Below are 15,453 nucleotides of genomic sequence, written 5' to 3'. Positions count from 1 at the left end.
TTTACCCTAAAAAAGCTCATACCCCCAACACACATATACACAAAGTGTGGGCACTTTGTCTTTTCCAGGACTGCTTGTTTTATTGTGAAAACATGTGCATATTCAAATGCAACATTTTTAAATTTTCATTTTACTATAAAAACATGCGCGTATTGGTATGCAATGTTTATGTTGTGTCAAAATTTCAAGTCAATGGGCCAACTGCTTTTCGAGTTTTGCGAGCACAAACATATGCAGGCTGTATTTTTATATATAAATATCTCTGTGGTATAAAATATATTTAATATAATTTGTTTAATGTTTTGTCGAAAGTTAAAAAACAAATTTGATGGCATCTTAAAAATAACAATTAATTGCCACTAGCTTTTACCTTTTCTTATGCATATGAAAAACTGAACTGAACTCAGTGAATACATATGCCAACGAAAATGTGCTGTTCTTTGAAGTGAGACACTCCCACTCCCTTTCATTTTTTCCTCTGTGTACTGATGTGTTTGAAAATTTAGAAAAACATTAAGAAACGTTTATTTGAATGATCATGCTTTAATACTCATGCAATTGTCATAAATGTGAAGTTCTCTCGTATAATTGTAAACCAACATAATCCAATTGTTTGAGGTGAAAATTGTTTATGGTGGAGGCTCCTTCTTTGGAGGCTTTTAAACAGAGGCTGTATGGCCATCTTTAGGGGGTTCTATGAATGCAATTTTCCTGCTTCTTGGCAGGGGGTTTGACTGGATGGCCCACAAGGTCTTTTCCAACCATGATTCTATGATTATATGACAGACTCAGGCTTGGGAAGACCCAGATCAGTATTGCCACTCTCAGTCTTAAATCCTTTTGGATCACAAAAAGCTGGTCATGGAAATATCTTATACAGAACAAGACAGAATTAGGATAAACATAAGCATATAAAGATTTCCTAAATATTAAAAAGGAGGTGTCAAAGACATATAGGAAAAATACATATTGTATTAACTATTTCAATTCCAAAATTCCCCAAACTGACATTAGATGAGGACCATGCATGTGTGTTGTCATAAATCCTAGCAGCAGAGATTTATGCATAAAGGTAATTCATCAATCTAGAAGGAGGAGGAGGAGGAATCAAGACAATCTATCCTTTGAGAATGGTGCCCAATGGACAGCTTTCCACTGCCCAATGAGGGAGTGAGGGCTTCGGAAGGAGAGCCCCCTTCCACATATGTCCATATGTCATTTAGTACGGCCAACTAGTAAAAAATATATACCAACTTATATAAAAATCCCTACATTTTTTATGCAAGGTATGCCTAATCAGACCACTTCATGTTGGCAGGTATTTGTGGGCAATTTTAAGGAGGGGAACAGGGAGCTTAATCTAAAACCTTTTTGAACTGTATGGACATAATCTCTTCTTAGTTTCAATAGATTGGGCTTATTCATCACATATGATACTGGTACTATCCTGGGGTTTGAACACCATAGACTCCAGGCTTAATCCTGATTTGGATGTTCATCTCTTGAGCCAAAGATACGATCTAACAGTAATTTCAGGATCAAAAGTACAGCCTCTCTGCTTAAGTGGAGGATTTTGCAAAATCTGTGGCTGTTCCCTAGCTTTGCTTGGAAATCCTAGATTCACTTGTGCTTCTTCTCACCCATGCTAAAAGTTTAGCCAAGTATCCAAAAGGCAATAGTAAAAAAAAAATCTGTTCTTCTTTTGCAGATACATATGAAAATGGCAACTACTACTTCTCAAGATTTCAAGTATCTGAGGTATGTGCCTTAACACTTCCCTTCAAATGATTTAAGGGAAAATAAGCATTTTCTATAACACATTTCCTAAACACTCTTAAATGTTTTGAATGCCATGCCCCATTGTAAAACTATTTTCCACATCATGTCTCTGTACTATAAGTGTGGTAGATCAAACCTGGGTCCCCACAGGGGGTCCAAGGCCCAATAATTTTCCTGGCAATGCTGCCCCATTTCATGACGGAAAATTGGCCAGCAATCATACCTGAACTGGATGTGTGTTTCTGTTGCAGTGGAACTCCCTTTGGTATAGCAAAATTGTTTTGAATAACTGAAGAAAATTTCAAAATCAGTAGTATGTCATGGGAGTTGTACAAAGGAAGTAACTCATTTTGTTGGAAGTAACTTTTGGATATCAGCCATTATTTTGAGTTCACATGAAAATACCAGGCTAAACTGCTTAACTAGGCTTCATGCTCAGACATCGTCACTTGATATGCAGTGACTGTAAATTGAACAAAAAAGTGTAAATTTTGTGTTGTGTCCTTATGGCTGGTTTTAAAGTCAGTTAGAACTGATGTAATTTGCTTGAAGTATATTAAGTCTATACCTAAATTTTTCGTATAAATCCATTATGGTCTTTTCAGAATACTCTGACTGTCTCTGTGGTCCACAACAACTATTTAACTGACACAGTTAATTTGACAATTGGTTCCCTGCATGTCTGGGGAATCACAGCACCAGTTACTAATGTTAATATTACTTATGATGGGAAGACGGAAAATGCTGGTCATCAGTATGATCCAACAAATCAGGTATGTCAAATATTCGAATTATTGGTGACATTGTTGGCATAAAGTAGAAAAAACACATTCAACAGATAAGTTATAATTAGCCTGATGACCTCAACTCTGACACAATAACTGGCATCTCACTCATGATTTTATTGTTTTATTGAACTCTGCCATTTGCACTTTACTAGAAATGGTCTAAATATTCCCCTAAGCCACCCTCTCTGGAGTAATGGCAACAGTGACAGACCCTGGAAACATCCTCATAAATAGCAAACAATCGGTGTCTTCATTCTGTGCAAGCCACATAGAACTTAAATAAGAATTACCAGATATGCACAACATATTGCTCATGTGCTCTTTGGATGCACCCATGATAGTTAAAGTGGATTTTAGCACAATAATTGTGTGGTGCAAATGGATTTCTGGTGTGAGAGACTCAGGGCCCTTCCACACAGCCATATAACCCAGAATATCAGGGCAGAAAATCTGACAATATCTGTTTTGAACTGGGTTATCTGAGTCCACACTGCCATATATTCCAGTTCAAAGCAGATAATGTGGGATTTTATTCAGATGTGTGGAAGGGGCATCATTTTCCTTCTGTTCAGTCTCCATTGCTGCTACCTCCGGTAAAGAAAAATATATTCCACAACTGGAGATAAGAAAGTGAGGTGATCTCTATAAAGTTCTGTAGTAAAGTTGGTTAGCCATGGGTAATGATGGCCAGCACAGAATTCTAAAAAAGAAGGTTAGTTATCACTTCTCCTGAAAGTAGTAATGGAAGTGCTCTTGTTTTTGCCTTCTCGCATTGCTTTTATTCAAATATTAATGAACCAATTGCTAATCAACAAAACAAAAAATGTTAGTAATTTTGTGAGCCAGTAGCTTGGATTTCCCCCTTCTAATAAAATGTATCTCATATTGGGCTAATCTCTCTCCTTGCTCTTCTTTTTCTCATTTTCGCTGCCAGTCTTTTTCTTCCTTCTCCTGACCTTCTGCTGCTATCGGTATGAAGGAAAACCTTTTAAGTTTTTGCTTTCTCCATCTTTTCCTCACCAGCTTTAGAAAGCTAAACTATTTTCATTCCACATCTCCATGTGGTAATTTAAAAGGTATCTTATCTTCCCTGCCCTCTCCTTTTTATAACAAGCGACATTTTTAAATGAAATTGAGATATCCCTGACTATAGTGATAGCTAAATCTTCTTCTTTCGACATCTTGCATTTGAAGCTGGAAAGTGGGGAGGAAAGAAATCTAAGTTCTGACTTTGAGAACTTTTCCTGGCATACAAAAGTCTGTTTCCAAGAGTTTTAATTGAAGCTAAACATTTATTTGGGTTACAATGTCCTATCTTCAACTTGAATAGAATCATTTCTTTTCTCATGTTTAACCTTTGATCATCTGCCTACCTTTGAACTTTTGGATGACTATCCTTTCTTTGTTATCCTTGTCCCATTTCTGCCTTCAGTCTTGCATAATTTTACCTTATAATACACTATAGAATTGTTCAAATCGCAAATCAAACAGAATGGTTTACATTGCTTTGCATGTTCTTTTCAAATGCAATCCAGTGCTTTCCTGTTAAGTTCCTAGACTATAACAGCACAGTAACAAAACTATTATTTTACACTGAAAATTACCACAGGTTGAAAAAAATGTGAATCTTGAGCCAAGCAGAAGGTGTTCCTAATGTGGCTGCAAATGATAACAAAAATTCATGCCAGTCTATACAAGCAACTCAACAGTAGAGCTAGAAAAGAGAACCAGCATTCATAGTAGTTTGAATGTTGGCTTACAGCTTTTTGAGACTAGGGTACAAATCCTTGCTGTGCTATGAACACCATCAGATATTCATGGTAGAGTCTTTTGGACCCACAGAACCCTGTGATGTGTTGGCATAACTCAAAAATGACTTGAATACATAAGAATAACAACCACAACAAAAATGGATGGAAAAGCATCCCATTGAATTGACCAATCTCGATGCAAAAACTCAGTCTTGTCTTCAGATTGCACAGATTTGCAAAACTTATATAATGTGTCTGCTAAATAAAATGTGTATTTTATAATGTATATGGTTAAAATGTATAACTTGAAACCTCATGCATGGAAAGTGCTGAGGGCTGAGACAATAACATTTAATTCCTTTAAAAGAGGTCGATTTATGATGGGAAATAAAGCTTCTACCACCTGGGCTTGGTCCCTATTTCTCATCAGAAGCAAATTGTTATGAGGCCGAGGAAGTAAAAATATAACTTTATGCTTTGGAGGGCCTCTGAAATCTTTGTTTTTGAACTATAAACTTCTTCCAGCAGCAAGCTTATAATTAAGTACTAGTGCCTGAGCTTGCACATTTTCTTCTGTTCTTTTTGTTATGAATCTTTATAGTAAAAACCTGTAACAAAAGCAAGGCTTATTATTGTAATAATATTTGCAAGCTGTTTTAGAGCCTTTCCAGCAGAACAGCTGAATAAAATGATTTAAATAAATAATGACTTCTTTGGGGATGCTACCTGCAAAAATATTTGCTGCAGACACATATTGCTTTGAAATCTGAGAAGTAGTACTGGATCACACAACAGAGTATGTAATGAAATTGGTGAGGTGGCAACTGAAGAATAGTAAATGTGATACCTTTGCAAGTAGACTAAGTATAAAAAGTTTATGCTACAAAAATCTATGATTGCCTTTTCTGAATGCTCCTGTAATTGATAAATACCACCCAGTGTCTATTTTTTCTATATATATTTTTTGCACAGGCCAAAAACTGGAATGTGTGATAACTTCCCAACTCTAGGACTTTCTTAATGAAATGGATTATATAGATTGATTTCAGTTTGGTTTCAGGCCTGATAATAGGACAGAGACACATTTAAATGACCTAGACTGAGAAGTTCTGCTGGACCTCTCAGCAACTTTTGATACAATTGACCATGTTATCCTTCTGTGCTGGCTTGCTGGAAAGGGACTTGGAGGCACTGTTCTACAGTGGCTCAATTTCTTCCTGCACAATCAAACACAAAATATCATGCTGGGGATTCCTGCATTATGGCTAGGTCCATGCTACTTGACATGTTGTATCTCTCTGCATGAGCCACCCCAGGCTCTGATATCATCAGGAGAAGGCCTTCTCTTAGTCCCACCACTATTTAAAGCATAGTTGGTGTGGACGTGAAAGAGCTTTTCTTGGTGGTTGTCCCTGGACTCTGGAATTCCCTTCTCAAGGAGGCTAGAATGGTTACTGGGGCATGTGTATGTAATCACAAACTAATTAGTGGATAGTGTCATTCAGACAGGCTTTTAATACAGAAATGGGTTATGAGGTGCTAAATTGTTTTAACAGCTTATTTATTCATCTTATAATTGTATTTAATTTGATTTTTAAATAACTGAATTTGTTTAATTTGATTTTAATATTTATATGTTTTTAACGCTTCACTTTTTAAATTGTTGGCCATGCTGTGTCCCATCCCTGGGAAAAAGTAGGGTAAAAATAAATCTTGTAGTAATAATAATAGCAATAAAAATAATAACAACAATGCATTTTAGTTAGTTTCAAAGGCACAACAAGATCCCTTTACACTGATATTTCAGGCTAATATGGCTGTCTTTTAAATCTTACATACATAATGAGAAATTGAGAGTTCAGCAGAGGAAAGAAATTCTGCAAATCTTACTCTTTAAATCTTCAATTGAACAGCTTAGCTTGCATATGAAGTGCCGAATGTGAATGATAATAGTCAACGTGCATCAGAGAAGTACCCAATGCACATCAGAAATCAGTATGATGCACATTGTAGTACTATCTTGGCAATTCACTAGCAGGGCTTTGCCTGACTTATGCAGTGCAGCTGAAGATTTGTAAATGTGTGTGTTCTAGACTGTAATGCAGAAATTCAGCCTCCCCCCCCCCACACACACACATACACTTTTCTTTCCATCCCAAATATGAAGACCCTGTCCATTAAATAAAAAAAAATCAGTCATGTTTCTCTAAGAAAACAATGGTTAGAGTTAAGACATAATGTCTGCAGACATACAGATTTGTGAGTCTTTTAGATCTTGTTCTTGGCATACCCATGGCATACCCCCTCACCACCTAATGAGTCCTTATGTAACATCAAACATGTATGTGTCATTTTATGATTTTTTTTCAAAGGTACGATTAATTAATTCTCTTTTAATTCTTCTTGTTCAGATACTTGAAGTTGACCTCACTGGCAAAAATTGGCTTATCTACAAATTAAATGAAGTGAAATGGGTGACGACCACTTAGCTGTCTGTGAAAAAATAACAGGACAAGGACATCTCCATAGTGAAACAATTATTTGCAATTACACTGTATGGGACAGGGTGGTATGTTTGAAACACATAAATGAAGAAATGACTGTGCCCTGAATGTAATATTTGTAATAAAACACTTTAATTTTTATTTTTATATAAAAAAAGGAGAACATATACAATTGTGACAATTCTGGATTGTTGCTATAGCCATTAAATTAGACAAAAATGAAAAGAGGATGTTTAATTTATTGAAATACAAAAGGTAATAGTTCTGTAAAATAGGCAGTAGAAGTTTTTTTGAAGATGAATTATCGCAGCAAAACTGTATGATATGAATCAATTTTTTTTGTTCTATTTTGCAGAGGCTAAATAACTAGCATGATGGACTATGTAATTTTTCCTTATGATGATGTTTCTAAAGCTCTGTGTAGTTTTTGTAATTTATTCCAGTTTAGCAATAAAATGTAATTAACAGTGTCATAATGTTTACATTACATAGATGTCTCAGTGTATGTATCTCCGTGTGATATCAGACTTGTGCTTCTCAGTTCTGAAATGAGTTTCATGCATTCATCATGCTCATTTCAGTTCTTCTACAGCTAAGAACTTTAACTGAGTGATGGATGAATCCTTTCCTTACCAAACAAGATCCTCAGCATTTATTCGTCATATTTCCCACCAGTATTCTCAACTCTTCCCATCATTTCTCCCATTTCATTAAGTAGGTGAAGTAATCCTAATCCCCTGATAACAAAGGAAAAGAAAGGCACAGGGATGCTTTTCTTTCTTCCATGGGCAGTGATACCATCATATCAAACCATGGCAAGAAAGCGAAGTGAGATTCTTACTTGGTCTCAAATGTGAAGCCCCCAAGAATTCTGAGAAATATTTACTTGTACATTCACCCTTTGAAATGTTGCCATAAGCTGAAATAACTTCCTTGGACTCTCTGTTTCTGATGTAGTAACTAACTCTGATGCTATGTGTGAATTTTCATGTATATAGTAGGCTTGATCATGGATCCATTTTTAGCACTTTCCTTCAGCCAATTCAGCTTTTTCAGTTTGTTCATGTGCCCATAATGGCAAAGACCCAGCTGTCAGGGATTCCAGGCCGTAATGGGACCACATGGCAGCCGATCTCAGCTCCTCCTCCCTAATTTGGCATCACAGATTAATCTTTTTTATTTTCCTTCATTTTCCTTTATTTTCTTGATTCTTTTTATTTACTGGAACGGACTGGGAGTTGGGGATGTGCAGGATGAGTGTTGGAAAGCTGCATGATGTGCTGTAGGGAAAGACAGAGTGCAGCTGCCTGCAGCGTTTCTCCTCTAAAGTAGAAACAGCTTTAAGAAGCATTAAACCCAGTCTCCTCTACAAGTAGAAGGGAAAGGATTGCAGAAAGAGTGGTATCTTAATAAATGATATGGAAAGGGAGCCTGTGGGAAGCCCCCCCCCCCATATTGGGCCAGATAGGGTGCTTTCTCAACCCTGTTGCTTGAAGGGAAAAAAGGAAAGGGTCCCAGGAACAGAAAGAGGAGCCTTGTAAGTTCCCCATTGTCGCCAGTGGGCCGGATCTAGCTGCATTTATTAGCTGCAAGCAAAAATGGCTATCAGGCTACTCACCCATTTTCAAGAGGCATGTTGAAATGGATATGGGAGTCTATTGGTATCTGGCCAGCAAAAACAGATTAAGGATCAGCTGAAATGCACAAGCCTAGTATATATAGTAATCAAAAGTTCCACTCCTAAAATAAACCAATACTCACAGAATGAGATTGAGGTTCATATTTCCACTTTCTCATCTTGGATTTTGATCTGTGTTACAGATAAATATCATGCTCACTGATCTGTCAGTCCCACCACGTTCATCCCCAACACCCTTTTCCTATAAGTGGAGGGGGTGATCACACTATAAGCCCTTGAAGTCCCACGCCATATTCCATAGACCAACCAGCTGCAGAATATAAATACAACATCTTGAATAATCTGATCTCAAAGGATATGGCAAGCATATGCATTAAAAGTAATATATAAATATGTCTTATTGAGAAAAAAAGGAGTTGGAAGATTGTTAAGTAAGTACAGTTGTAATCATGTTCTGTATCTCCCTTTTCTAATTAAACATTATTTATACATTACTTTGAAGGTATGTATTTGCTATATTGTTTAAAATAAGCGACAGCTTCATCTTTCAAAATAAATTGTGGGGTTAGGAGGGAAATATATGTTTCTTAAACAATTACAGTCATAATTATTCAAGGAGACTTACGAGGAATAAAGAACATGTTCTCAATTAAAAAATAAAATTGTGATTAATATCTTGTTCGAGAACTCTATGTACATTCAGGTTAATATGTTGGCTTACTGCAAGGAAACTATCCACTTATTCATTAGGGACTACATATAAATGACCCAATAACCAAGCAGTGTGCAGAACATAATGTGGTATAGATGGAGAACATAATGTAGATACCAGGTGAATCTATCTGGAGAGGCCATTTCAGAAACAATAATAGAATCATTAAATTAGAAGAGACAACAATGGCTATCCAGTCCTACCCCCTGCCATGCAGGAATACAAAATCAAAGCATCTCCAGAAGATGGCCATATAAATTCTGCTTTAAAACCTCCAGAGAAGGAGACTCCACCGCACTCTAAGTCAGCACATCCCACTGCAGAACAACTCTTACCATAAGGAAGTTCTCCCTAACATTTAGGTCCCTCAACCTTTTCACCTCCCTCATCTCATTTAGAATGGGCAGCTGTAGGAGGGCCACAGATGTGAAGTCTACAGTGTGGGTAAGTAGATTTAGGAGGAAAAACTGCATCATGGAGCTTGGCATTGTTTTTTTTAGACAATTGGCATTAATGCTTTCTGAGTCCAAATCAGATTTCCCTATTTTCTTTCTTTCTTTCTTTCTTTCTTTCTTTCTTTCTTTCTTTCTTTCTTTTTTTTGGTATCAGTAATGACTTGAGAAACTGCAAGTCACTTCTGGTGTGAGAGAATTGGCTGTCTTCAAGTACATTGCCCAGGGGATGCCCAGATGTTTTGATGTTTTACCATCCTTGTGGGAGGCTTCTCTCATGTCCCCTCATGGGGAGCTGGAGCTGACAGAAAAAGTTCAACCTGCTCTCCTCAGATTCAAACTGCTGACCCTGTCAGTCAGCAATTTTGCCAACACAAGGGTTTAACCCAATGTGCCACTGGGGGGTCAAGAGATTTTCTGATGGAAATCTACTACTGTAGGTAAACTAGATTTTGCCTCCGGAGGTTTTGCAATATACAAACATCACTGTGAAAGTTCATGTTAATAAGATAGAAATGGGTAGATGATGATAGATGCTAGATCCATGCCTTGGATGGATAACAAGGTAAATTGATGTTCTACATTTGTTGATTCCAACCCCAATAAACGTAGCATGTTAAAGATATGCCTCACCAAAGTGCAGCATATTATAAGCCATGGAGAAAAAAAACTTAAGACACCACTGGAATTCTAAGCAGAGAGCAATTAGTTCTGACAGAAAGGCTGTACGGGATATATTCTGCAAGATTTCACTTGAGATACAAATTTCAAAGAGCAATGGGCCATTATGAAGATATTATGTTATCATTAAAGGCATTTCTCAAAGAGATTATTATTAATGCCCAAACAATTGCACTGTCAGATTCAGAGTTGAAGAGATTATTTCAAAAGACAATGTAGCTTACAAAATATGGGCAAGTGAGAAGGTTAGCCAGACAACTGTATTGAAAGAGATTAATCATGAGATTTCTCCAAGAGTCTTAGTAATATCCAAGATAAAGTTGACTGCAGCACTGAAAAAGACAAAGAACACTTGTCATGAGACATTGTGTTATATGAAAAGAATTTAGAAATACTGACTAAAGTCTTAATTTGTTCCTTCATGTCAATTTTGAAGAATCAAGTCTGCTTTAAATCTAAAAGAATTTGGCTTCATTTATTCCTTTTTTCTTGGGGTTGTAGATTCATCAGCCAAAACCACAAACCATCAGGGCTTTATTTAAACTGCTGATATTAACTTTAACCCCCCCCCCCCCCCAATGGCTTTTGATTTCAGATGGCAAAGTAATGTATTTACTTTTCCCTAAACCCCTTGTGAGAAGACATGTACCTCATGAGAAAAATTTGCAAAGTTTAAGGGCATGTTGGAGAAATATTGTGTTCATGAAAAAAAGTGAACTTTTGTGAATGGCTCACAAATGCACACAACTAAATAGCCCCAGATTCCTGAATCTCTTGTAAAATCAATTCATGTCAGAGGGCATGAAAAACAGTACTTTACTCTTTCATATCCTATGTAGTTCTTCTCCCAGCTGTTTTAAATAGTCTTTTAAATTACCTGGTTAAGTGCCAAATAAAGTAGACCTATTGAATCAGTTGTTGAATGGTGAGTCAGTCCAATGGTTCATATAGCATCTATTATGGCGAGGAGTACAATAAGAATTACGAGCTGGCTGTTCCCAATTGAATGTAAGACACTCTTTGTATTCTGTAGTTGTCATGCTCTCACAGAGACTTACTGTTTCTTTCTTGTGCCTCAATTGTCCCTTTATTTAGAATAGGTTTAGCTCCTTTTTGTATAGTTTTCTGTTGGTTGGAACTTCAATTAGATCCTCTCCCTTTAAGAACACCCCCCCCCCCCCGCAACACACACACCCTCAGAGGCAGAGCTTGCAGTCCTCCTCAACAACTGCTTTGCAGCTAGTGGTTCCGAAGGTGCACTGGCAAGGGGCTTAGAAACTGTAATATTTTCCACATCAAAAGTTGAGGAAACTAACCACCTCATCAGATGGGCCTTGGAAAGCATCCAAGGATGCTGCCCATCCCACAATGTCATTGGACTTCTGTCAGAGGCCCATCTGACAGAACTGGAGTACTGAGCCATTGCGGTTAAGGTGGTACCAAACTGCATTGATTCTACACTATAAATGAGCACAGCATTTATGGCAAAACTCCACATAAATGTCTCTGATCCACTTATCACTATTACATGAACTACACAACTATGATTCTAGCTCAACTGTCATAGTTCTGTCCTATGGGAACCTGGAGCTTGTATTTTGGTAAGACATATAGCTTTGAGTTTTGAATGACCTTCCTTAAACTGCAAATCCCAGGATTCCACAGGATAGGACCATGGCAGGCACAGAGAATCATAGCACTATATTTGTAAAGGAGCAAGTGCCTTTTAAATGTTCAATCAGCTGCAATTTCTCTTTCTACTCTTATGTTCCAAATCCTCCTTGTTTCCTACAAATTCCTTGGGAATCTCAGGAGCAAACTGTGGTGGAAGGTCTCTGCTCCATCCTCAGCTACCCCAAAAGACCCTAGAATGCAAAATGCTTCCCCAACTCCCACAATGAAAAGAGGACATTAGATGCTATTTCTTCTTGCTTAGAAACACGACAGGATGAGCATGTTGATAAGCAAATCTACAGCATCCTTCCGTACGGGCAGCTTTTGTTTGAGGCACGTGACCGCAAAACCTGGCAAGTGCTGTGCTGCAGCTGTAGCTTGCCACAGACAACTCAGCGGGTAATTGTAACACAGTGGACGTTGCCTGCATGGATGAACTCTTATTACAGCCTCGCAGATGGTTCTAACAGATCACATTGACTTTCACAAGGGTACTGCAGAAACTGGCATGCTGGGAGATCTGTCTTTCAAAACTGTAGCACAGTCAACCTGAAGACTTTGATGATCAAAAGACTCTGTTGCTTATTTACCTTCTGGTATTTTTTTTTTCGTTCCCTGTGGATACAGGAATAGCAACTGACTGATTGTCCCTTTTCTTTTTCATTTCCTCCTCCTTCATTCATCTCTGAATAAACTGAGGTGGAACATGCTAGCCCCATCCCCTTCTTTACATGTTTCAATGTGTAGAGAGAATCTGATATCTTGAGGGAGATATCCTCATTTTTTAGAAAGCTTACTAGAAGACACTTTTCAAAAAGTAACACTTTGCCTGCAATGATCAATGGAAACTTGACTGAGGCAAGGACTTGTGTGAGTCTTCCTATACATTCACCCTACACATGTAAATAATGCCCCCAAAAGACATCCAACTATCTGTCTAGATCTATTGATGACATTTAACTTCCATGGATGGTGTACATTGGTGGTGCACATTGAGTCATCACATTTTGTTTTTACACAACAGATCTGTAAAATTAACTAGACAAGTTGAAAAAATGAAATGAAATGATACAGAATGGGGGACGCCTGGCTCGAGAGCAGTACGTGTGAAAAAGATCTTGGAGTCCTCGTGGACAACAAGTTAAACATGAGCCAACAGTGTGATGTGGCGGCAAAAAAAGCCAATGGGATTTTGGCTGGCATCAATAGGAGCATAGTGTCTAGATCTAAGGAAGTAATGCTACCCCTCTATTCTGCTTTGGTTAGACCACATCTGGAATACTGTGTCCAATTCTGGGCACCACAATTCAAGAGAGATATTGACAAGCTGGAATGTGTCCAGAGGAGGGCGACTAAAATGATCAAGGGTCTGGAGAACAAGCCCTATGAGGAGCGGCTTAGGGAACTGGGCATGTTTAGCCTGAAGAAGAGAAGGCTGAGAGGAGATATGATAGCCATGTATAAATATGTGAGGGAAGCCACAGGGAGGAGGGAGCAAGCTTGTTTTCTGCTTCCTTGGAGACTAGGACGCGGAACAATGGCTTCAAACTACAAGAGAGGAGATTCCATCTGAACATTAGGAAGAACTTCCTGACTGTGAGAGCCGTTCAGCAGTGGAACTCTCTGCCCCGGAGTGTGGTGGAGGCTCCTTCTTTGGAAGCTTTTAAGCAGAGGCTGGATGGCCATTTGTCAGGGGTGATTTGAATGCAATATTCCTGCTTCTTGGCAGGGGGTTGGACTGGATGGCCCATGAGGTCTCTTCCAACTCTTTGATTCTATGATTCTAAGTTGGATTGGTCCTAGAGAACCAGTAGAGCTTTGAACCCTCTCTTATCCAACAGTCTATGTATGACACTGCAGTGACTCATAGTATCTTCAACTGGCACTTGAAGTATCTTTTTAAAAACTCAATGACACATACTCTTACAGAGGTAACAACATTTGGCAACATTGGTGGTTTAAGTGTTCTTCAGTTCCCAATGCTTTGACCTCAGCCTCAATAGAGTCTATTGAAATTGATTTTTCTGCATGGTCATAGTAGCTGTGGAATTCAAACACCTGTAGCCCAAAGACTGAGGGCACTTCAAGACAGAAATTTATTGCATACATAAATGGGTTAAAGTACCCTGCTTTGCACCCATGCTTTCCTGTCACTTGTCCCCATTACAGCATAGTAACTACCTCGCTGGAATTGGGACAACCCAAATGCCCCACAAAAACTTACTGGGATGCCATTATGCCTCACTGCAGGCTTCCTTGGTGTATACCAATGTTGTGTCAGGAAGGGGGGGGGAGCAAGAGTAATCCCTCCCCAGCCTTCTAGCACAATATTGGTATGCACCAGGAAGCATGCAGAGAGGTATAATGGTGGTCTGGTAAGTTTTTCTTTTATTTTATAGGTTTTAGTTGGGGATTTGGGGAGGGGCTGAGTATCCCTTTTAGCTTTTCCAGGCCCATGGGGCCTGAAGAAGTGAATTAGGATTTGGAGATAGATTACTGGGTAGCCCAAGACTACTCGATAGTCTGTCCCACATGAAGACCCGGGTCTAATGAAGTATCAAAATAATTCACGACAAAGCAGAGTTTTCCTGCTTTGTTGCAAATTCTTCCTCTTTCACCTGAGGCATCATTTGGGCGCCTCAGGAAAAAATCCGACAGGGCCCACATTTTGGGCCCTGTCTGGGTGGGCCCTGAGTTCTCAACATCTTTCATATGGCTTGTCATATACATAGGAGATTATATGCAAAGAAGATTATCAGCAACTGGACGTAGAGAATAATAGCCATGAGACTTTGAAGTACAGGAGGCATCTAGTAAGGTAGGCTATGAAAGACTTCTGCAGTGGAGATCACTCATGTCAGCCATCAGGATTCCTGACAGCCGGGGCGGGGGGGGGGGGGTGATTCTCATGAGACTTTAGTTTCACTATGGAATTAAGAGATGGAAAGGCACGAGCTCTTGAAGGAAACAGATTATCTGGATTCATTTCAGTCTGGTTTTAGACTGACTTTGTTGCTCTGATTAACAGTCTATTTTGAGAAAAGATGGGAGAACTGCTACTTTTTTGTTCTTCCTGGTTTGAGAGTAGCTTTTGAAACCATAGATTGTGGTACCTTTTTGGATCAGTAAGGCACTGTTCTGGAGCAATTTTATTCCTATCTAGGTGGCTATTTCCAGTGAGGTGATTGTGGTTCTTGTTCAGCCCTATGGCTATTAAGCTCTAGAGTGACAAATACTCCATCTTGTTTTCCATGCTGTTCAATATCTATATAAAACTATTGTGTGAGGCCATAACATGGTTTTGAGTCTATTTCTCCTTGAAATGGGCAGAATAAATTGAAGCTGAATCCTGATAAGGTGGAGGCTCTATGGCAGTGGTTCTCAACCTGGGGTCCCCAGATGTTTTTGGCCTACAACTCCCAGAAATCCCAGCCAGTTTACCAGCTGTTAGGATTTCTGGGAGTTGAAGGCCA

At 38.6% G+C, this 15,453-nt stretch overlaps 1 protein-coding gene across 1 annotated transcript in view; it reads left to right on the top strand.

Annotated features, from left to right (window-relative positions):
• The window catches only part of SI (sucrase-isomaltase), a 182,956-nt gene extending 175,670 nt beyond the window's left edge, over positions 1-7,286 (top strand). Inside the window, exons 69-71 of the mRNA XM_060767585.2 lie at positions 1,709-1,758; positions 2,385-2,552; positions 6,730-7,286. Of these exons, the coding sequence (XP_060623568.2) occupies positions 1,709-1,758; positions 2,385-2,552; positions 6,730-6,807 (296 nt within the window). The 3' untranslated portion in view covers positions 6,808-7,286. The remainder of the gene's footprint in view (positions 1-1,708; positions 1,759-2,384; positions 2,553-6,729) is intronic.
• The last annotated feature ends 8,167 nt before the right edge of the window (positions 7,287-15,453 follow it).

This window comes from Anolis sagrei, chromosome 3 (genome assembly GCF_037176765.1).
Source record: "Anolis sagrei isolate rAnoSag1 chromosome 3, rAnoSag1.mat, whole genome shotgun sequence".
Taxonomy (NCBI): Eukaryota; Metazoa; Chordata; class Lepidosauria; order Squamata; family Dactyloidae; genus Anolis; species Anolis sagrei.
This window is presented reverse-complemented; position numbering and strand designations above follow the sequence as displayed.